Below are 22,041 nucleotides of genomic sequence, written 5' to 3' on the forward strand. Positions count from 1 at the left end.
GTTAAAAGAAAAAGGCCCTTTTCAGGGCCGCATATATTTCGATTATTCTATTATCACTTCTCTTGTTGTGTTTATTTATTTGCACTTTACACCTTCCTACACTAACACAGCACAGATAAGATACAGTAGTGCTGCAAACAATACTTACTAATGAAAATCATAGATTGATACTTACTTAATTAATTAATTAATTAATTAATTAATGTAGGGTGACGCGCGTACCCAGATACACGTCAATGATAGTAGTCGAACTGTGAATGTTGTCAAGAGTCGTTGAATACTCGTAGGTACCTAGGTTCCTATTATGCATATACTTGCGTGTGTGTAGGTACATAATAGGGACATTGTTATCCATCACTTTATATTTTGTTATTTAATAAAATCAATTCAATATTCACGGTGCCTATTCTCATAATCCAACTACCTAGGTCCACCTATGTACGTCGTACGTAACTAATTAGAGGTAGGTAAGTACTTGTATTTAAGTACTTATATATTTTCTTTGTACATAACTAACTAAGTGGCTGCATGGTAATTATTTATTATTAGCAAGTATCAATATTCCATAATGGAGTTTAAGTTTAATAATAAATATGTAATGTGTTAGTGCCCTCGATGTACAGAATGTCGCGACCGGGCCGGCTAGGCTGGCCGAGCCGCGCGCGCCTCCTCAGCGCCGCAAGTGAGTTATCCATTATCCGTCTTTTCATTATTATTTGTACATTAATGAGAACATAAAAGGAATACAATTATATTTTTCTATATCATATCGGTATACCTCTATCTAAATAATCAGACCGTCAGCGGGAGACTACAATTATTCGTACACGCCGAGAGATCGAGTCGTGTTTTACGAGGCTCCACTTCGATCGGGCTAAAGTACATATGCATCCGACTCAGTGTTGATATGAGTGGTCAGATCGATAGAATAGAATCTCAGCTTTTAATTTGGCAAGACATACAATGATTAAGCATTGTTTTATAGAGAAAAATGGCTTTTAAACGGGACCCGAGGTACGCGACTAGCGGTGTATCGAAATTAAACATCGATCGCTCCGCTGGCGCGGCGGTGACGCGCTATTGGATTACACCACGACACGGCCGGGCTCATGATAAAACGACACGTTCGTTGCAAATGATGGAAAATTTAAATGGGAATATATAATTTTGTTTTAATCTGATGCATGCTAGTGAAAAGTTGTAAGTATTCGTACGGGAAAATGTCTAGCGACATCGCGGTTCTCCTTACGGTATAGCCACGAGCCTTACTACCGACAGCGACCTCGTGCGGCGTATCGCTATTTGTATCGTTAAAAGTTCGGTGCAAAGTTGCTCTCAAGTCTCAGTGTATACTTACTAGTTGTTAGTAGTTAGTTACTACCTATTAATTTTTTTCGTGTTGTGTGTGCGTGCATCATCAAATAATAGCAAAGAAAATGTCAGACACCGCAGTCGCATCCGAAGCACCGGCCCCGGCGACACCCGCGAAGAAGCCCAAGGCCTCCGCGGGCGCCGGCGGCGCCGCCGCCAAGAAGCCGAAAGCGAAGCCCACCCATCCGAAGACGTCCGAGATGGTGAACAGCGCCATCAAGGAGCTCAAGGAGAGGAGCGGCTCGTCGCTGCAGGCCATCAAAAAGTACATCGCCGCCCAGTACAAGGTAGACGCGGAGAAGATGGCACCTTTCATCAGGAAGTACCTGAAGAGCGCCGTCGAATCCGGCGCGCTGATCCAGACCAAGGGCAAGGGCGCGTCGGGCTCGTTCAAGCTCGAGTCGAAGTCGTCCGCGTCCAAGAAGCCCGCCGGCGGCAAGGGCGCCGCCGCGTCCGCCGCCTCCGCGAGGGCCAAGAAGGCCGCCTCCACCGCGGCCGCGGCCGGCGCGAAGGGCGGCAAGAAGGCCACCGCCGCGGCGGCCGCCTCGTCCCCGTCTCGGGCGAAGACCGCCGCCGCGACCGCCAGGGACAAGAAGGCCGCCGCGGCCAAGAGGAAGAAGCCGGCCGCGAAGAAGACCTCCGTCGCCGCCGCGTCCCCGGCCAAGGCCAAGGGGGCCGCCTCCAAGGCGAAGAAGACCGCCAAGCCGCCCACGAAGAAACCTAAAGCGCCGAAACCGAAGAAGGCCGCGCCCAAGTCGAAACCCGCCGCCAAGAAGGCCGCCGCTGCTAAAAAGTAAGCTCAGCTCCACTGGCTGCCGCCTTCGGCCTTCGTCGAACTGCTCGCTAATCGCCGTACGTACGTGCGTGCCTGCCTGCCGCTCGCTGCTCGATGCGGCGGACGGACGACGGATCGGCGATGATGCGCGCGTTCAAGAGTTCTGCGTGCGGCTTTACAACCGCAACAATAAAAAGCCCTTTTCAGGGCTAACACACATTTCCTAGATACCTACCGAATATAATTGACATTCGTGCGTTTTTATTATATCTACCTACCAACCAACCAACCAACCAACCAACCTATGTACCTACCTACCAGCTACTTTTTTTTTTTTCTTCTAAGGATCACCATTCCTGAGATACTGCGATTCTAAAAGTTTTCCTTTCAATTTACCGTTTAACTTATAACGTAAGTATATTATATGACTCCATTTTCGACAAATCACTTTGGTCACGCCAGAGGGCGTCTCGGCGGGCGGGAAAAGCTAACTTTGTAACTTTGGGAAGGAGAGTGAAAGGCTAGACAATATGTTTATTATTGTGATTTTGAAATGGCTAGAGAGTAAATAAATAATCATTATTATCATTGTGACTCGAACCGACATTTACCTAACTTACTACTACCTAATTTTTAGCTCCATAATTTATATCTCGCTTCGCTCGCGCACGCCTAAAAAAAAAACGCTCGCTTCGCTCGCGCACCCCTAAAAAAAAAAACGCTCGCTTCGCTCGCGCACGCCTAAAAAAAAAAAAACGCTCGCTTCGCTCGCGCACGCCTAAAAAAAAAAACGCTCGCTTCGCTCGCGCACGCCTAAAAAAAAAAAACGCTCGCTTCGCTCGCGCACGCCTAAAAAAAAAACGCTCGCTTCGCTCGCGCACGCCTAAAAAAAAAAACGCTCGCTTCGCTCGCGCACGCCTAAAAAAAAAAACGCTCGCTTCGCTCGCGCACGCCTAAAAAAAAAAAAACGCTCGCTTCGCTCGCGCACGCCTAAAAAAAAAAACGCTCGCTTCGCTCGCGCACGCCTAAAAAAAAAAAAACGCTCGCTTCGCTCGCGCACGCCTAAAAAAAAAAACGCTCGCTTCGCTCGCGCACGCCTAAAAAAAAAAACGCTCGCTTCGCTCGCGCACCCCTAAAAGAAAAAACGCTCGCTTTTATTCACAAGACATTCTACACCCTACCTACCTAGGGTACAGCCGTATAGAGGTAGTAGCTCTATCTAGAGTCGCTTCGTATCGTAGAGTAGGTACCTAAACAGGTGTTCGGTGTGTTTTGTTTGAAAACTACATATTATTATGTACTAACATTGTTTATGTCCTAATAACCTACGATAAACACAAAAATATATATAAATCTTATATGTAATACTTACTTACCAACTTCAATTTTATCATTCATTCATTCTAACTATGCCAATACGACACTTAGTATTAATTAGTAGATAGGTACACTACACTACACTACACTATACTATATTTCTAATGAATCATAAATACAAATTTAGTTCATTTCACCTACTCGTACCTAAGATATTCATCTATAAACTCTACTCTACTCTACTCTACTTACAGTTATTAGGTACTGCTGGCTGGCTGTCTGTTGTATAAACTACGTACGAGTAGGTACTAGGTACCAGTACCACTCACTAACACTAAAACTAAACTTCTCACTTTATTTCATTTCATCATATCAATAATTACGTACCTACCTACCTACCTACCTACCTACTTACTTACTTAAATAATTAATTAATTAATACTTAAGTACATACATACATCGCACATCACAATATCCTGCCGAACCCGATCCCGACTCCCGACTCCCGCTCCGTGACCTACCTACCTACCTACCTCTCATCTAACTACGTCATACTACGTTAGATACAATTACCTATTTATTTCTTTTCTTTTCTCTTTTCTTTTATACCTAAAAAATAGCAAAAGGCAAAAGCTCACGAATGATGTACGAGTATGTGTGTACCTACCTACCTACCTACCTACCTACCTACCTACCTACCTATAGTTTTATTTTTATTTTTATTTTATTTTTTATGCGACGTTGTCGCTTCGCTGTCTCTACGAGTGTCCAACATGCAACGTCGCATTTTCAAAACAAATATGAGACAAACTACTCGCTAAGCCTCGTCGCCAACCCCACCTTACGACTCACTATATATATGCCGTCTCGCGATATCAGTTTTTTAATAGTTCTCTCACATCACCGGTCGCACGCGCGTGTACGCAACGTACACGTATATTTGTGATTTAGATCGTTTTTAAACTCCTCAACAACAATGTCCGGACGTGGCAAAGGCGGCAAAGTTAAGGGAAAGGTCAAGTCTCGCTCCAACCGTGCCGGTCTACAGTTCCCCGTCGGACGTATTCACAGGCTGCTGAGGAAGGGCAACTACGCTGAACGCGTCGGTGCCGGCGCGCCCGTTTATCTCGCGGCCGTGATGGAGTATCTCGCCGCTGAAGTTCTCGAGTTGGCCGGCAACGCGGCGCGCGACAACAAGAAGACCAGGATCATACCGAGGCATCTTCAGCTGGCCATCCGCAACGACGAGGAACTGAACAAGCTTCTCTCCGGCGTGACTATCGCACAGGGTGGCGTGCTGCCGAACATCCAAGCTGTCCTGTTGCCCAAGAAGACCGAGAAGAAGGCCTAATAATTTATCTTCTTCTTGGTACCTACCTACTCGATATACTACTTATCGAGAAATATGAACAAAAGGCCCTTTTCAGGGCCACAAAACTGTTCCAATGTTATTATTATCAACGATACAACAATCGCGCACATACACACACTCTTTATAAGTAGGTCATTATATCGATACATTTACGTAGGTAATAATATATAAATTATATACAGCTATTGTAAAGAGAGAAATTTTTTTTTTTTTTTCTTTTTTAAATTGAATTCAAAAACGCTTCAACCCGTAATAGATTACCTACCTAGTTTAGACCTAAACAGGCGCTTCATAATTAATCGCCTCGTATTTATTATTACTGGTATACATGGTGGTACATTGTATTATAATTGTACATACATAATATTACACACACGCACGCACGCACCTACCTACGTCTAATAATAATTATTATTAAGATACATGTAAGAATTACGCCTATTCGCACGAAATACGTAAACATAAACTCATTTTTTTTTTATTTTTTTTTTTTTTCCCGCGAGCGGCGAGCGGGCCGGGGGGGAATGGATTAAACGCCGCACTCTCTCCCCTCTCTCGCGAACAGTAATCGTTTGACGATTGGTCGAATTGGTTGCAACCGCTCGCCGCAGCCGCTACTGGTACCGCGTTGAAAAACTAACAAAACTCGAAGACCCCAAAAAATTTGGCGCACACACTTCTCTTCTATCGTCTCAACGATACATACAGCGGTCTCGTGCGTAACTCGTGTGTTTGTTTTTATAATATATAGTGCTCGCAGTTCGTTAGTTTGTACAATATGCCACCCAAGACTAGCGGCAAGGCAGCCAAGAAATCCGGCAAGGCCCAGAAGAACATCTCCAAGTCTGACAAGAAAAAGAAGAAGCACAAGAGGAAGGAGAGCTACGCCATTTACATTTACAAGGTGCTCAAGCAGGTCCACCCCGACACCGGTATCTCCAGTAAGGCCATGTCGATCATGAACTCGTTCGTGAACGACATATTCGAGCGCATCGCCGCCGAGGCCTCCCGTCTCGCCCACTACAACAAGAGGTCGACGATCACCTCCAGGGAGGTGCAGACCTCTGTGAGACTACTGCTGCCGGGAGAGCTGGCCAAGCACGCGGTCAGTGAAGGCACAAAGGCCGTCACCAAGTACACTAGCTCGAAGTGAGCTAGCCCATCGCGTCTTGTCTTCCTCGTTGAAGTGAACGAGATGTAAACAAAAGGCCCTTTTCAGGGCCACAAAAAGATTCAGATTTTTTACTTACCTACTTACTTTTATTGACTCCAAAAAATGTTAGTTTGTTATTTGTTAGTTGTTACCTACCACTGTTAATCACATCACCAACCTAATGGTTAAAATATATTATCGTAGTTTATCTATTCAATCGGTGCTTAATCGCCTAGCCGTAAGTAGGTATCTACATATTTAAATACTACATTACATACATTAACTTCGCTTGTAAAATATAATAATACCTATTAGGCAAGTAATAATACTATTATTATTTTTACATACTTGTATTTTACTCTCACGCCCGTGTACAAAAGTAAGTACCTAGTAGACAACTATGACAAAATACCTAAAATACCTACCTATATTTAATAATATAAAACTTAAGTTGTATATGTATGTATGTATGTATGTATGTCTGTCTGTCTGTCTGTCTGTCTTTCTGTTTTTGTAAGTCATCATAGACTTCTTAGACAGTACAATAATATTGTATCAATAGTTATTCAATTAAATATTATTAAAACAAAAAATATATACCTACACGTGATATTATATTATTATTGCATATCTTTCTCGTCTCTCTCTCTCTCTCTCTCACACGCGCGCGCAGTGCACTGCGGTGCCCGCTTCCCCTCTCGCCCCTCTCCCCCGCGTGCCAGTCCATATATAAGGTTCAGATCCTGGTAGCAAAATTTTTATAAACTAACAGTGTCGGTTGCGACTGGACGCACGCAAAGTTTAACATACATTTATTTTTTTCTTTTATAGAAAAAAAAAGGAGATAGTAGAAGAATATGGCCCGCACGAAGCAGACCGCTCGCAAGTCCACCGGAGGTAAAGCGCCTCGCAAGCAGCTGGCAACCAAGGCTGCACGCAAGAGCGCTCCCGCCACCGGCGGCGTGAAGAAGCCTCACCGCTACAGACCGGGCACTGTGGCGCTTCGTGAGATCCGTCGTTACCAGAAGAGCACCGAACTCCTGATCCGCAAGCTTCCGTTCCAGCGGCTGGTGCGCGAGATAGCTCAGGACTTCAAGACCGACCTCCGATTCCAGAGCTCCGCCGTGATGGCCCTGCAGGAGGCCAGCGAGGCGTATCTGGTCGGACTATTCGAAGACACCAACCTGTGCGCCATCCACGCAAAACGTGTCACCATCATGCCGAACATCCAGCTGGCGCGCAGGATCAGGGGCGAACGCGCCTAAAACTGTGTGCGAGCGTCGTCGGGTGGTCACTTGCCTAATTGTGCAATTGCAAAAGGCCCTTTTCAGGGCCACAAAACTTTCGTTTGATACCTACTTTATTACTCTACCTACACTGTAGGTGTGCCACGAGTGTGGCATTTTTTTACACTGTTGTTCAACCTACTCGTGTTGGTTTGGTTGATTATTATTATTGAAATAAATATGTAGTACGCGTCTTTTTAATTACCCCACCTACCTAGTTTTGTTTATTAGCACATTATTCGTAACTCTACTCATGATCCAGAGTCGTACCTACGTCATTGGAATCGTCTTGATGGCGCGAGTACTACCATTGGGTAGGTGGTTAAGGTTAAGAGTAAATACAATTCGGTGGAAAAATAATCAAAACGGTGAATTTAATGCGCGGGTTTCTATAAGAAAGACAGAAAGAAAGACAGACAGACAGACGCAGTGCAAAGTTTTGTCTTCATAAGTCCCCCCCCCCACTCCTCCCCCCTCCTGCCCCACCAACACCCAAGATGTTGTGTGTCTCTTTCTCTCTACCAACGGGCGACGGCGGCCACATGCGATAGCGCTAACACGTAAGCATATTTAAGGCCCCGTCTGGTGAAAATTTTATGTTTTCACTGTTTGTTGCAGCGCGCGCGCGGTGTTCATTCTTTTGAATTATTGAAGAGGAGATACAAACAAACAGAGGATGACCGGTCGCGGTAAAGGCGGAAAGGGATTGGGGAAAGGTGGTGCCAAGCGTCACAGGAAAGTGCTGCGTGACAACATCCAAGGTATCACCAAGCCGGCCATCCGTCGTCTGGCGCGCAGGGGTGGAGTGAAGCGTATATCCGGTCTGATATACGAGGAGACCCGCGGCGTGTTGAAAGTGTTCCTCGAGAACGTGATCCGCGACGCCGTCACCTACACGGAGCACGCCAAGAGGAAGACCGTCACCGCCATGGACGTCGTTTACGCTCTGAAACGTCAGGGTCGCACCCTGTACGGTTTCGGAGGTTAGAGGACTCCTTCAGTACCACGCCACGCCTACGTTTACTTACCTAGGTGGCGTTAAAAGAAAAAGGCCCTTTTCAGGGCCGCATATATTTCGATTATTCTATTATCACTTCTCTTGTTGTGTTTATTTATTTGCACTTTACACCTTCCTACACTAACACAGCACAGATAAGATACAGTAGTGCTGCAAACAATACTTACTAATGAAAATCATAGATTGATACTTACTTAATTAATTAATTAATTAATTAATTAATGTAGGGTGACGCGCGTACCCAGATACACGTCAATGATAGTAGTCGAACTGTGAATGTTGTCAAGAGTCGTTGAATACTCGTAGGTACCTAGGTTCCTATTATGCATATACTTGCGTGTGTGTAGGTACATAATAGGGACATTGTTATCCATCACTTTATATTTTGTTATTTAATAAAATCAATTCAATATTCACGGTGCCTATTCTCATAATCCAACTACCTAGGTCCACCTATGTACGTCGTACGTAACTAATTAGAGGTAGGTAAGTACTTGTATTTAAGTACTTATATATTTTCTTTGTACATAACTAACTAAGTGGCTGCATGGTAATTATTTATTATTAGCAAGTATCAATATTCCATAATGGAGTTTAAGTTTAATAATAAATATGTAATGTGTTAGTGCCCTCGATGTACAGAATGTCGCGACCGGGCCGGCTAGGCTGGCCGAGCCGCGCGCGCCTCCTCAGCGCCGCAAGTGAGTTATCCATTATCCGTCTTTTCATTATTATTTGTACATTAATGAGAACATAAAAGGAATACAATTATATTTTTCTATATCATATCGGTATACCTCTATCTAAATAATCAGACCGTCAGCGGGAGACTACAATTATTCGTACACGCCGAGAGATCGAGTCGTGTTTTACGAGGCTCCACTTCGATCGGGCTAAAGTACATATGCATCCGACTCAGTGTTGATATGAGTGGTCAGATCGATAGAATAGAATCTCAGCTTTTAATTTGGCAAGACATACAATGATTAAGCATTGTTTTATAGAGAAAAATGGCTTTTAAACGGGACCCGAGGTACGCGACTAGCGGTGTATCGAAATTAAACATCGATCGCTCCGCTGGCGCGGCGGTGACGCGCTATTGGATTACACCACGACACGGCCGGGCTCATGATAAAACGACACGTTCGTTGCAAATGATGGAAAATTTAAATGGGAATATATAATTTTGTTTTAATCTGATGCATGCTAGTGAAAAGTTGTAAGTATTCGTACGGGAAAATGTCTAGCGACATCGCGGTTCTCCTTACGGTATAGCCACGAGCCTTACTACCGACAGCGACCTCGTGCGGCGTATCGCTATTTGTATCGTTAAAAGTTCGGTGCAAAGTTGCTCTCAAGTCTCAGTGTATACTTACTAGTTGTTAGTAGTTAGTTACTACCTATTAATTTTTTTCGTGTTGTGTGTGCGTGCATCATCAAATAATAGCAAAGAAAATGTCAGACACCGCAGTCGCATCCGAAGCACCGGCCCCGGCGACACCCGCGAAGAAGCCCAAGGCCTCCGCGGGCGCCGGCGGCGCCGCCGCCAAGAAGCCGAAAGCGAAGCCCACCCATCCGAAGACGTCCGAGATGGTGAACAGCGCCATCAAGGAGCTCAAGGAGAGGAGCGGCTCGTCGCTGCAGGCCATCAAAAAGTACATCGCCGCCCAGTACAAGGTAGACGCGGAGAAGATGGCACCTTTCATCAGGAAGTACCTGAAGAGCGCCGTCGAATCCGGCGCGCTGATCCAGACCAAGGGCAAGGGCGCGTCGGGCTCGTTCAAGCTCGAGTCGAAGTCGTCCGCGTCCAAGAAGCCCGCCGGCGGCAAGGGCGCCGCCGCGTCCGCCGCCTCCGCGAGGGCCAAGAAGGCCGCCTCCACCGCGGCCGCGGCCGGCGCGAAGGGCGGCAAGAAGGCCACCGCCGCGGCGGCCGCCTCGTCCCCGTCTCGGGCGAAGACCGCCGCCGCGACCGCCAGGGACAAGAAGGCCGCCGCGGCCAAGAGGAAGAAGCCGGCCGCGAAGAAGACCTCCGTCGCCGCCGCGTCCCCGGCCAAGGCCAAGGGGGCCGCCTCCAAGGCGAAGAAGACCGCCAAGCCGCCCACGAAGAAACCTAAAGCGCCGAAACCGAAGAAGGCCGCGCCCAAGTCGAAACCCGCCGCCAAGAAGGCCGCCGCTGCTAAAAAGTAAGCTCAGCTCCACTGGCTGCCGCCTTCGGCCTTCGTCGAACTGCTCGCTAATCGCCGTACGTACGTGCGTGCCTGCCTGCCGCTCGCTGCTCGATGCGGCGGACGGACGACGGATCGGCGATGATGCGCGCGTTCAAGAGTTCTGCGTGCGGCTTTACAACCGCAACAATAAAAAGCCCTTTTCAGGGCTAACACACATTTCCTAGATACCTACCGAATATAATTGACATTCGTGCGTTTTTATTATATCTACCTACCAACCAACCAACCAACCAACCAACCTATGTACCTACCTACCAGCTACTTTTTTTTTTTTCTTCTAAGGATCACCATTCCTGAGATACTGCGATTCTAAAAGTTTTCCTTTCAATTTACCGTTTAACTTATAACGTAAGTATATTATATGACTCCATTTTCGACAAATCACTTTGGTCACGCCAGAGGGCGTCTCGGCGGGCGGGAAAAGCTAACTTTGTAACTTTGGGAAGGAGAGTGAAAGGCTAGACAATATGTTTATTATTGTGATTTTGAAATGGCTAGAGAGTAAATAAATAATCATTATTATCATTGTGACTCGAACCGACATTTACCTAACTTACTACTACCTAATTTTTAGCTCCATAATTTATATCTCGCTTCGCTCGCGCACGCCTAAAAAAAAAACGCTCGCTTCGCTCGCGCACCCCTAAAAAAAAAAACGCTCGCTTCGCTCGCGCACGCCTAAAAAAAAAAAAAACGCTCGCTTCGCTCGCGCACGCCTAAAAAAAAAAACGCTCGCTTCGCTCGCGCACGCCTAAAAAAAAAAAACGCTCGCTTCGCTCGCGCACGCCTAAAAAAAAAACGCTCGCTTCGCTCGCGCACGCCTAAAAAAAAAAACGCTCGCTTCGCTCGCGCACGCCTAAAAAAAAAAAACGCTCGCTTCGCTCGCGCACGCCTAAAAAAAAAAAAACGCTCGCTTCGCTCGCGCACGCCTAAAAAAAAAAAACGCTCGCTTCGCTCGCGCACGCCTAAAAAAAAAAAACGCTCGCTTCGCTCGCGCACGCCTAAAAAAAAAAACGCTCGCTTCGCTCGCGCACGCCTAAAAAAAAAAACGCTCGCTTCGCTCGCGCACCCCTAAAAGAAAAAACGCTCGCTTTTATTCACAAGACATTCTACACCCTACCTACCTAGGGTACAGCCGTATAGAGGTAGTAGCTCTATCTAGAGTCGCTTCGTATCGTAGAGTAGGTACCTAAACAGGTGTTCGGTGTGTTTTGTTTGAAAACTACATATTATTATGTACTAACATTGTTTATGTCCTAATAACCTACGATAAACACAAAAATATATATAAATCTTATATGTAATACTTACTTACCAACTTCAATTTTATCATTCATTCATTCTAACTATGCCAATACGACACTTAGTATTAATTAGTAGATAGGTACACTACACTACACTACACTATACTATATTTCTAATGAATCATAAATACAAATTTAGTTCATTTCACCTACTCGTACCTAAGATATTCATCTATAAACTCTACTCTACTCTACTCTACTTACAGTTATTAGGTACTGCTGGCTGGCTGTCTGTTGTATAAACTACGTACGAGTAGGTACTAGGTACCAGTACCACTCACTAACACTAAAACTAAACTTCTCACTTTATTTCATTTCATCATATCAATAATTACGTACCTACCTACCTACCTACCTACCTACTTACTTACTTAAATAATTAATTAATTAATACTTAAGTACATACATACATCGCACATCACAATATCCTGCCGAACCCGATCCCGACTCCCGACTCCCGCTCCGTGACCTACCTACCTACCTACCTCTCATCTAACTACGTCATACTACGTTAGATACAATTACCTATTTATTTCTTTTCTTTTCTCTTTTCTTTTATACCTAAAAAATAGCAAAAGGCAAAAGCTCACGAATGATGTACGAGTATGTGTGTACCTACCTACCTACCTACCTACCTACCTACCTACCTACCTACCTATAGTTTTATTTTTATTTTTATTTTATTTTTTATGCGACGTTGTCGCTTCGCTGTCTCTACGAGTGTCCAACATGCAACGTCGCATTTTCAAAACAAATATGAGACAAACTACTCGCTAAGCCTCGTCGCCAACCCCACCTTACGACTCACTATATATATGCCGTCTCGCGATATCAGTTTTTTAATAGTTCTCTCACATCACCGGTCGCACGCGCGTGTACGCAACGTACACGTATATTTGTGATTTAGATCGTTTTTAAACTCCTCAACAACAATGTCCGGACGTGGCAAAGGCGGCAAAGTTAAGGGAAAGGTCAAGTCTCGCTCCAACCGTGCCGGTCTACAGTTCCCCGTCGGACGTATTCACAGGCTGCTGAGGAAGGGCAACTACGCTGAACGCGTCGGTGCCGGCGCGCCCGTTTATCTCGCGGCCGTGATGGAGTATCTCGCCGCTGAAGTTCTCGAGTTGGCCGGCAACGCGGCGCGCGACAACAAGAAGACCAGGATCATACCGAGGCATCTTCAGCTGGCCATCCGCAACGACGAGGAACTGAACAAGCTTCTCTCCGGCGTGACTATCGCACAGGGTGGCGTGCTGCCGAACATCCAAGCTGTCCTGTTGCCCAAGAAGACCGAGAAGAAGGCCTAATAATTTATCTTCTTCTTGGTACCTACCTACTCGATATACTACTTATCGAGAAATATGAACAAAAGGCCCTTTTCAGGGCCACAAAACTGTTCCAATGTTATTATTATCAACGATACAACAATCGCGCACATACACACACTCTTTATAAGTAGGTCATTATATCGATACATTTACGTAGGTAATAATATATAAATTATATACAGCTATTGTAAAGAGAGAAATTTTTTTTTTTTTTTCTTTTTTAAATTGAATTCAAAAACGCTTCAACCCGTAATAGATTACCTACCTAGTTTAGACCTAAACAGGCGCTTCATAATTAATCGCCTCGTATTTATTATTACTGGTATACATGGTGGTACATTGTATTATAATTGTACATACATAATATTACACACACGCACGCACGCACCTACCTACGTCTAATAATAATTATTATTAAGATACATGTAAGAATTACGCCTATTCGCACGAAATACGTAAACATAAACTCATTTTTTTTTTATTTTTTTTTTTTTTCCCGCGAGCGGCGAGCGGGCCGGGGGGGAATGGATTAAACGCCGCACTCTCTCCCCTCTCTCGCGAACAGTAATCGTTTGACGATTGGTCGAATTGGTTGCAACCGCTCGCCGCAGCCGCTACTGGTACCGCGTTGAAAAACTAACAAAACTCGAAGACCCCAAAAAATTTGGCGCACACACTTCTCTTCTATCGTCTCAACGATACATACAGCGGTCTCGTGCGTAACTCGTGTGTTTGTTTTTATAATATATAGTGCTCGCAGTTCGTTAGTTTGTACAATATGCCACCCAAGACTAGCGGCAAGGCAGCCAAGAAATCCGGCAAGGCCCAGAAGAACATCTCCAAGTCTGACAAGAAAAAGAAGAAGCACAAGAGGAAGGAGAGCTACGCCATTTACATTTACAAGGTGCTCAAGCAGGTCCACCCCGACACCGGTATCTCCAGTAAGGCCATGTCGATCATGAACTCGTTCGTGAACGACATATTCGAGCGCATCGCCGCCGAGGCCTCCCGTCTCGCCCACTACAACAAGAGGTCGACGATCACCTCCAGGGAGGTGCAGACCTCTGTGAGACTACTGCTGCCGGGAGAGCTGGCCAAGCACGCGGTCAGTGAAGGCACAAAGGCCGTCACCAAGTACACTAGCTCGAAGTGAGCTAGCCCATCGCGTCTTGTCTTCCTCGTTGAAGTGAACGAGATGTAAACAAAAGGCCCTTTTCAGGGCCACAAAAAGATTCAGATTTTTTACTTACCTACTTACTTTTATTGACTCCAAAAAATGTTAGTTTGTTATTTGTTAGTTGTTACCTACCACTGTTAATCACATCACCAACCTAATGGTTAAAATATATTATCGTAGTTTATCTATTCAATCGGTGCTTAATCGCCTAGCCGTAAGTAGGTATCTACATATTTAAATACTACATTACATACATTAACTTCGCTTGTAAAATATAATAATACCTATTAGGCAAGTAATAATACTATTATTATTTTTACATACTTGTATTTTACTCTCACGCCCGTGTACAAAAGTAAGTACCTAGTAGACAACTATGACAAAATACCTAAAATACCTACCTATATTTAATAATATAAAACTTAAGTTGTATATGTATGTATGTATGTATGTATGTCTGTCTGTCTGTCTGTCTGTCTTTCTGTTTTTGTAAGTCATCATAGACTTCTTAGACAGTACAATAATATTGTATCAATAGTTATTCAATTAAATATTATTAAAACAAAAAATATATACCTACACGTGATATTATATTATTATTGCATATCTTTCTCGTCTCTCTCTCTCTCTCTCTCACACGCGCGCGCAGTGCACTGCGGTGCCCGCTTCCCCTCTCGCCCCTCTCCCCCGCGTGCCAGTCCATATATAAGGTTCAGATCCTGGTAGCAAAATTTTTATAAACTAACAGTGTCGGTTGCGACTGGACGCACGCAAAGTTTAACATACATTTATTTTTTTCTTTTATAGAAAAAAAAAGGAGATAGTAGAAGAATATGGCCCGCACGAAGCAGACCGCTCGCAAGTCCACCGGAGGTAAAGCGCCTCGCAAGCAGCTGGCAACCAAGGCTGCACGCAAGAGCGCTCCCGCCACCGGCGGCGTGAAGAAGCCTCACCGCTACAGACCGGGCACTGTGGCGCTTCGTGAGATCCGTCGTTACCAGAAGAGCACCGAACTCCTGATCCGCAAGCTTCCGTTCCAGCGGCTGGTGCGCGAGATAGCTCAGGACTTCAAGACCGACCTCCGATTCCAGAGCTCCGCCGTGATGGCCCTGCAGGAGGCCAGCGAGGCGTATCTGGTCGGACTATTCGAAGACACCAACCTGTGCGCCATCCACGCAAAACGTGTCACCATCATGCCGAAGGACATCCAGCTGGCGCGCAGGATCAGGGGCGAACGCGCCTAAAACTGTGTGCGAGCGTCGTCGGGTGGTCACTTGCCTAATTGTGCAATTGCAAAAGGCCCTTTTCAGGGCCACAAAACTTTCGTTTGATACCTACTTTATTACTCTACCTACACTGTAGGTGTGCCACGAGTGTGGCATTTTTTTACACTGTTGTTCAACCTACTCGTGTTGGTTTGGTTGATTATTATTATTGAAATAAATATGTAGTACGCGTCTTTTTAATTACCCCACCTACCTAGTTTTGTTTATTAGCACATTATTCGTAACTCTACTCATGATCCAGAGTCGTACCTACGTCATTGGAATCGTCTTGATGGCGCGAGTACTACCATTGGGTAGGTGGTTAAGGTTAAGAGTAAATACAATTCGGTGGAAAAATAATCAAAACGGTGAATTTAATGCGCGGGTTTCTATAAGAAAGACAGAAAGAAAGACAGACAGACAGACGCAGTGCAAAGTTTTGTCTTCATAAGTCCCCCCCCCCACTCCTCCCCCCTCCTGCCCCACCAACACCCAAGATGTTGTGTGTCTCTTTCTCTCTACCAACGGGCGACGGCGGCCACATGCGATAGCGCTAACACGTAAGCATATTTAAGGCCCCGTCTGGTGAAAATTTTATGGATTGGCTACAGTCGTCCACTGCGCACGCACCCCACTACGCTCCGCAAGAAAACTGAAGACTTTTTTTTGAGAAAAAGCTCCAACAGTTTTCGCCCGCGCGCTCTGTCTGCGCGGAGGAGAAGCCCGAACCCCGGAGATGCCCGATCTCACCAGCCGGTGATCGATTGGGTGGCGTGACGACTGCTCCCACGCGCCGCTAGAGCCGCGCGAGGATGGACAACCGTCCATCCACCTCCAAAGGCCCTTTTCAGGGCCGCCACCAACGACATGCTCGCGACCCGCGATCGCGCGCCGCACCCGCGAGTGCGCTCGACGTCGCAGCCCCGACCGGCTCCGTCACGCGCAACCTCGCGCCGTACGCCGCGCCTCCAGCCGCGCCCGCACCACGCGCCGCACCCGCATCACGCGCCGCACCCGCGAGTGCGCCAGACGTTGTAGCCCCGTATGGCTCCGTCACGCGCGCTCTCGCGCCGTACGCCGCGCCACCGGCCCCGCACGTCTCGCGCGCCGCACCCGCGCCCGCCGCGTTAACCGCCGCGCCGCGCCCGCTGTCGATGCCCTTGCTCGACGACGACAGTGTGGCGGACAGCGAGACAACGGTCCAGCCTAGACTTCGGCAGGATGACGCCTACTACGCCGCCATCCTGGCCCTGGAAGGCTCAGATCGCCGTGCGCTCCCCAGCCGCAGGCAGCGCACCGACTCCGAGGAGGACGCGCCCGCTGAGGCGAAACGGGTTGCGAAGACAACCCCTCCCTCCCGCCACGAGATGCCCCGACGCACAGCCGAAGCCTCTGAGTCGGACGACGCAGGAACGACCCGAGCCCCGACGCCGGCCCCGCGCTCCTACGCCGACCGCGCGAGAGCAGCGCCACCGCCGAAGCCTGCCGCCGCCGCCCCTTCCGGCGGCGCGCCACCGAGCGGCCCAGCCCCGACGAAACAACAAAAGAAGCTTCGCTACCCACCACTCATCGTGGAAAACCTGCCCAACTGGACACACCACATCAAACAGATTAAGCTCCAGTTGGGCAGAAACCCAGCAGCCCGCCCTTATGGAAAGGGTATCAGATTCACGCCCCAGGAAGACCAGGAATTCCGCCTCGTCCAGCGGTACCTCACCGCCCTGGAGAAGACGGAGGGCGTGTCCTGGTTCTCCTACTCACTGCCGGCCGAGAGGAGCCTGAAGGTCGCAATCCGCGGCCTTCCTTTCAACACCGAGCCGGCAGAGATAGAAGACGAACTCCGCCAGCTGGGGTTCGAGCCGGAGTACGTGCGCCAGATCAGGGCGAGGAAGGGCAGACCAGGTTGCCTCTTCTTCGCCATGCTCCGCCGCACCCCACACACGATTCCAGCAGTGTACGAAATCACCGAGCTGCTCTGCATGGGGGGAGTCCGCATCGAGGCATGGAGAGGGAAGAAGGGTCCCGCTCAGTGCCACAGATGCCAGGGTTTCCGCCATGCCTCAACGCACTGCCACAGGCGCCAGGCCTGTGTGATCTGCTCACAGGAGCACAGCGCACGGGACTGCCCAAGACCACGGGAAGACCCAGCGACCTGCGCCAACTGCGGAGGTAGCCACCCCGCAAACCACGTGGGCTGTCCCGTGTTCCGCAAGGAGGCACGGAACAGACGCGTGGGCACCGTCGCGGCCACAGTCCCAAGACCGCCGCCGCGCACCGAGACCACCGGCTCCAGGGTACGGACGCCTGCAAACGACCCGAAGCCACGAGAGGCCACGGAGAGAGCTCCTGCCAGGAAGAGGAGAGGTCGTCGCCGCAGGAAGGCGACATCGCCAACCCGCGCACCCTCGCCGCCGCCTGCGCAGAAACCCAGACCTGCCGAGGGGATCCCGCCCCAGCCCAAAAGGACCGCCGAACCAAGCGTCGCGGCCATCAAAGCCGTGGCGTTTGAGACACTAGAAGACGTTTTCCACGCCATTAAAAATGGCGGGGAAGACCCACTCCTGCGCATCCTGGAGGGACTGCGACGACTCGCCGCCTTTTCCGGTGAGGCCCAGCCTACCAAGGACGCCAGACAGGAGGAAGTAGAGAACCGCGCCACATAGATGCCTCGGAGCGCGTCCTCCGCACACGTCGACCACCCAGCTGGGCTTCCCACAAGCGGGTTCCACCCGGCTAGGTCGGATCACGACGGCGTGAGGACCGCTCTCAACTCTCTCTTCCTCACTGAGGAGGAAAGCCCGTAGGCCCATGGGCCAACCCAAGGACCCTGGCGTAGTCACGCCAGGCGGAAGATCCCGCATGCAGGAGGCCATTGCCTCGGACGTGCCTCTCCCGCGCCCTTGCGGGCGCGCGAGCTCACATACCGGAAATTTTATGTTTTCACTGTTTGTTGCAGCGCGCGCGCGGTGTTCATTCTTTTGAATTATTGAAGAGGAGATACAAACAAACAGAGGATGACCGGTCGCGGTAAAGGCGGAAAGGGATTGGGGAAAGGTGGTGCCAAGCGTCACAGGAAAGTGCTGCGTGACAACATCCAAGGTATCACCAAGCCGGCCATCCGTCGTCTGGCGCGCAGGGGTGGAGTGAAGCGTATATCCGGTCTGATATACGAGGAGACCCGCGGCGTGTTGAAAGTGTTCCTCGAGAACGTGATCCGCGACGCCGTCACCTACACGGAGCACGCCAAGAGGAAGACCGTCACCGCCATGGACGTCGTTTACGCTCTGAAACGTCAGGGTCGCACCCTGTACGGTTTCGGAGGTTAGAGGACTCCTTCAGTACCACGCCACGCCTACGTTTACTTACCTAGGTGGCGTTAAAAGAAAAAGGCCCTTTTCAGGGCCGCATATATTTCGATTATTCTATTATCACTTCTCTTGTTGTGTTTATTTATTTGCACTTTACACCTTCCTACACTAACACAGCACAGATAAGATACAGTAGTGCTGCAAACAATACTTACTAATGAAAATCATAGATTGATACTTACTTAATTAATTAATTAATTAATTAATTAATGTAGGGTGACGCGCGTACCCAGATACACGTCAATGATAGTAGTCGAACTGTGAATGTTGTCAAGAGTCGTTGAATACTCGTAGGTACCTAGGTTCCTATTATGCATATACTTGCGTGTGTGTAGGTACATAATAGGGACATTGTTATCCATCACTTTATATTTTGTTATTTAATAAAATCAATTCAATATTCACGGTGCCTATTCTCATAATCCAACTACCTAGGTCCACCTATGTACGTCGTACGTAACTAATTAGAGGTAGGTAAGTACTTGTATTTAAGTACTTATATATTTTCTTTGTACATAACTAACTAAGTGGCTGCATGGTAATTATTTATTATTAGCAAGTATCAATATTCCATAATGGAGTTTAAGTTTAATAATAAATATGTAATGTGTTAGTGCCCTCGATGTACAGAATGTCGCGACCGGGCCGGCTAGGCTGGCCGAGCCGCGCGCGCCTCCTCAGCGCCGCAAGTGAGTTATCCATTATCCGTCTTTTCATTATTATTTGTACATTAATGAGAACATAAAAGGAATACAATTATATTTTTCTATATCATATCGGTATACCTCTATCTAAATAATCAGACCGTCAGCGGGAGACTACAATTATTCGTACACGCCGAGAGATCGAGTCGTGTTTTACGAGGCTCCACTTCGATCGGGCTAAAGTACATATGCATCCGACTCAGTGTTGATATGAGTGGTCAGATCGATAGAATAGAATCTCAGCTTTTAATTTGGCAAGACATACAATGATTAAGCATTGTTTTATAGAGAAAAATGGCTTTTAAACGGGACCCGAGGTACGCGACTAGCGGTGTATCGAAATTAAACATCGATCGCTCCGCTGGCGCGGCGGTGACGCGCTATTGGATTACACCACGACACGGCCGGGCTCATGATAAAACGACACGTTCGTTGCAAATGATGGAAAATTTAAATGGGAATATATAATTTTGTTTTAATCTGATGCATGCTAGTGAAAAGTTGTAAGTATTCGTACGGGAAAATGTCTAGCGACATCGCGGTTCTCCTTACGGTATAGCCACGAGCCTTACTACCGACAGCGACCTCGTGCGGCGTATCGCTATTTGTATCGTTAAAAGTTCGGTGCAAAGTTGCTCTCAAGTCTCAGTGTATACTTACTAGTTGTTAGTAGTTAGTTACTACCTATTAATTTTTTTCGTGTTGTGTGTGCGTGCATCATCAAATAATAGCAAAGAAAATGTCAGACACCGCAGTCGCATCCGAAGCACCGGCCCCGGCGACACCCGCGAAGAAGCCCAAGGCCTCCGCGGGCGCCGGCAGCGCTGCCGCCAAGAAGCCGAAGGCGAAGCCCACCCATCCTAAAACTTCCGAGATGGTGAACAGCGCCATCAAGGAGCTCAAGGAGAGGAGCGGCTCGTCGCTGCAGGCCATCAAAAAGTACATCGCCGCCCAGTACAAGGTAGACGCGGAGAAGATGGCACCTTTCATCAGGAAGTACCTGAAGAGCGCCGTCGAATCCGGCGCGCTGATCCAGACCAAGGGCAAGGGCGCGTCGGGCTCGTTCAAGCTCGAGTCGAAGTCGTCCGCGTCCAAGAAGCCCGCCGGCGGCAAGGGCGCCGCCGCGTCCGCCGCCTCCGCGAGGGCCAAGAAGGCCGCCTCCACCGCGGCCGCGGCCGGCGCGAAGGGCGGCAAGAAGGCCACCGCCGCGGCGGCCGCCTCGTCCCCGTCTCGGGCGAAGACCGCCGCCGCGACCGCCAGGGACAAGAAGGCCGCCGCGGCCAAGAGGAAGAAGCCGGCCGCGAAGAAGACCTCCGTCGCCGCCGCGTCCCCGGCCAAGGCCAAGGGGGCCGCCTCCAAGGCGAAGAAGACCGCCAAGCCGCCCACGAAGAAACCTAAAGCGCCGAAACCGAAGAAGGCCGCGCCCAAGTCGAAACCCGCCGCCAAGAAGGCCGCCGCTGCTAAAAAGTAAGCTCAGCTCCACTGGCTGCCGCCTTCGGCCTTCGTCGAACTGCTCGCTAATCGCCGTACGTACGTGCGTGCCTGCCTGCCGCTCGCTGCTCGATGCGGCGGACGGACGACGGATCGGCGATGATGCGCGCGTTCAAGAGTTCTGCGTGCGGCTTTACAACCGCAACAATAAAAAGCCCTTTTCAGGGCTAACACACATTTCCTAGATACCTACCGAATATAATTGACATTCGTGCGTTTTTATTATATCTACCTACCAACCAACCAACCAACCAACCAACCTATGTACCTACCTACCAGCTACTTTTTTTTTTTTCTTCTAAGGATCACCATTCCTGAGATACTGCGATTCTAAAAGTTTTCCTTTCAATTTACCGTTTAACTTATAACGTAAGTATATTATATGACTCCATTTTCGACAAATCACTTTGGTCACGCCAGAGGGCGTCTCGGCGGGCGGGAAAAGCTAACTTTGTAACTTTGGGAAGGAGAGTGAAAGGCTAGACAATATGTTTATTATTGTGATTTTGAAATGGCTAGAGAGTAAATAAATAATCATTATTATCATTGTGACTCGAACCGACATTTACCTAACTTACTACTACCTAATTTTTAGCTCCATAATTTATATCTCGCTTCGCTCGCGCACGCCTAAAAAAAAAACGCTCGCTTCGCTCGCGCACCCCCAAAAAAAAAAACGCTCGCTTCGCTCGCGCACGCCTAAAAAAAAAAAAAACGCTCGCTTCGCTCGCGCACGCCTAAAAAAAAAAACGCTCGCTTCGCTCGCGCACGCCTAAAAAAAAAAAAACGCTCGCTTCGCTCGCGCACGCCTAAAAAAAAAACGCTCGCTTCGCTCGCGCACGCCTAAAAAAAAAAACGCTCGCTTCGCTCGCGCACGCCTAAAA

General features: G+C 48.1%; 9 protein-coding genes across 9 annotated transcripts in view; all 9 read left to right on the forward strand.

Moving 5' to 3' along the window:
* LOC123878693 overlaps positions 1–22,041 on the forward strand; it is a 317,944-nt gene that overhangs the window by 100,659 nt on the left and 195,244 nt on the right. The window lies entirely within an intron of this gene.
* Positions 837–2,393, forward strand: LOC123878668 (histone H1B-like). The gene has a single exon (XM_045925979.1). It carries the CDS (start codon positions 1,437–1,439, stop codon positions 2,166–2,168), a length of 732 nt encoding a protein of 243 aa, XP_045781935.1. The 5' UTR covers positions 837–1,436; the 3' UTR covers positions 2,169–2,393.
* LOC123878697 (histone H2A) lies at positions 4,277–5,711 on the forward strand. Its single transcript, XM_045926013.1, has one exon. The coding sequence runs from the start codon at positions 4,440–4,442 to the stop codon at positions 4,812–4,814; it is 375 nt and encodes a 124-aa protein (XP_045781969.1). The 5' UTR covers positions 4,277–4,439; the 3' UTR covers positions 4,815–5,711.
* On the forward strand, positions 5,612–6,067 carry LOC123878718 (histone H2B). Its single transcript, XM_045926034.1, has one exon. The coding sequence runs from the start codon at positions 5,614–5,616 to the stop codon at positions 5,986–5,988; it is 375 nt and encodes a 124-aa protein (XP_045781990.1). The 5' UTR covers positions 5,612–5,613; the 3' UTR covers positions 5,989–6,067.
* LOC123878690 (histone H3-like) lies at positions 6,766–7,291 on the forward strand. The gene has a single exon (XM_045926003.1). The coding sequence runs from the start codon at positions 6,846–6,848 to the stop codon at positions 7,251–7,253; it is 408 nt and encodes a 135-aa protein (XP_045781959.1). The 5' UTR covers positions 6,766–6,845; the 3' UTR covers positions 7,254–7,291.
* Positions 9,148–10,704, forward strand: LOC123878662 (histone H1B-like). Its single transcript, XM_045925974.1, has one exon. It carries the CDS (start codon positions 9,748–9,750, stop codon positions 10,477–10,479), a length of 732 nt encoding a protein of 243 aa, XP_045781930.1. The 5' UTR covers positions 9,148–9,747; the 3' UTR covers positions 10,480–10,704.
* Positions 12,603–14,028, forward strand: LOC123878701 (histone H2A). Its single transcript, XM_045926016.1, has one exon. It carries the CDS (start codon positions 12,757–12,759, stop codon positions 13,129–13,131), a length of 375 nt encoding a protein of 124 aa, XP_045781972.1. The 5' UTR covers positions 12,603–12,756; the 3' UTR covers positions 13,132–14,028.
* Positions 13,929–14,384, forward strand: LOC123878719 (histone H2B). Its single transcript, XM_045926035.1, has one exon. The coding sequence runs from the start codon at positions 13,931–13,933 to the stop codon at positions 14,303–14,305; it is 375 nt and encodes a 124-aa protein (XP_045781991.1). The 5' UTR covers positions 13,929–13,930; the 3' UTR covers positions 14,306–14,384.
* LOC123878673 (histone H1B-like) lies at positions 19,798–21,362 on the forward strand. The gene has a single exon (XM_045925985.1). It carries the CDS (start codon positions 20,406–20,408, stop codon positions 21,135–21,137), a length of 732 nt encoding a protein of 243 aa, XP_045781941.1. The 5' UTR covers positions 19,798–20,405; the 3' UTR covers positions 21,138–21,362.

Source organism: Maniola jurtina, chromosome 26 (assembly GCF_905333055.1).
Source record: "Maniola jurtina chromosome 26, ilManJurt1.1, whole genome shotgun sequence".
In the NCBI taxonomy this organism is placed as follows: Eukaryota; Metazoa; Arthropoda; class Insecta; order Lepidoptera; family Nymphalidae; genus Maniola; species Maniola jurtina.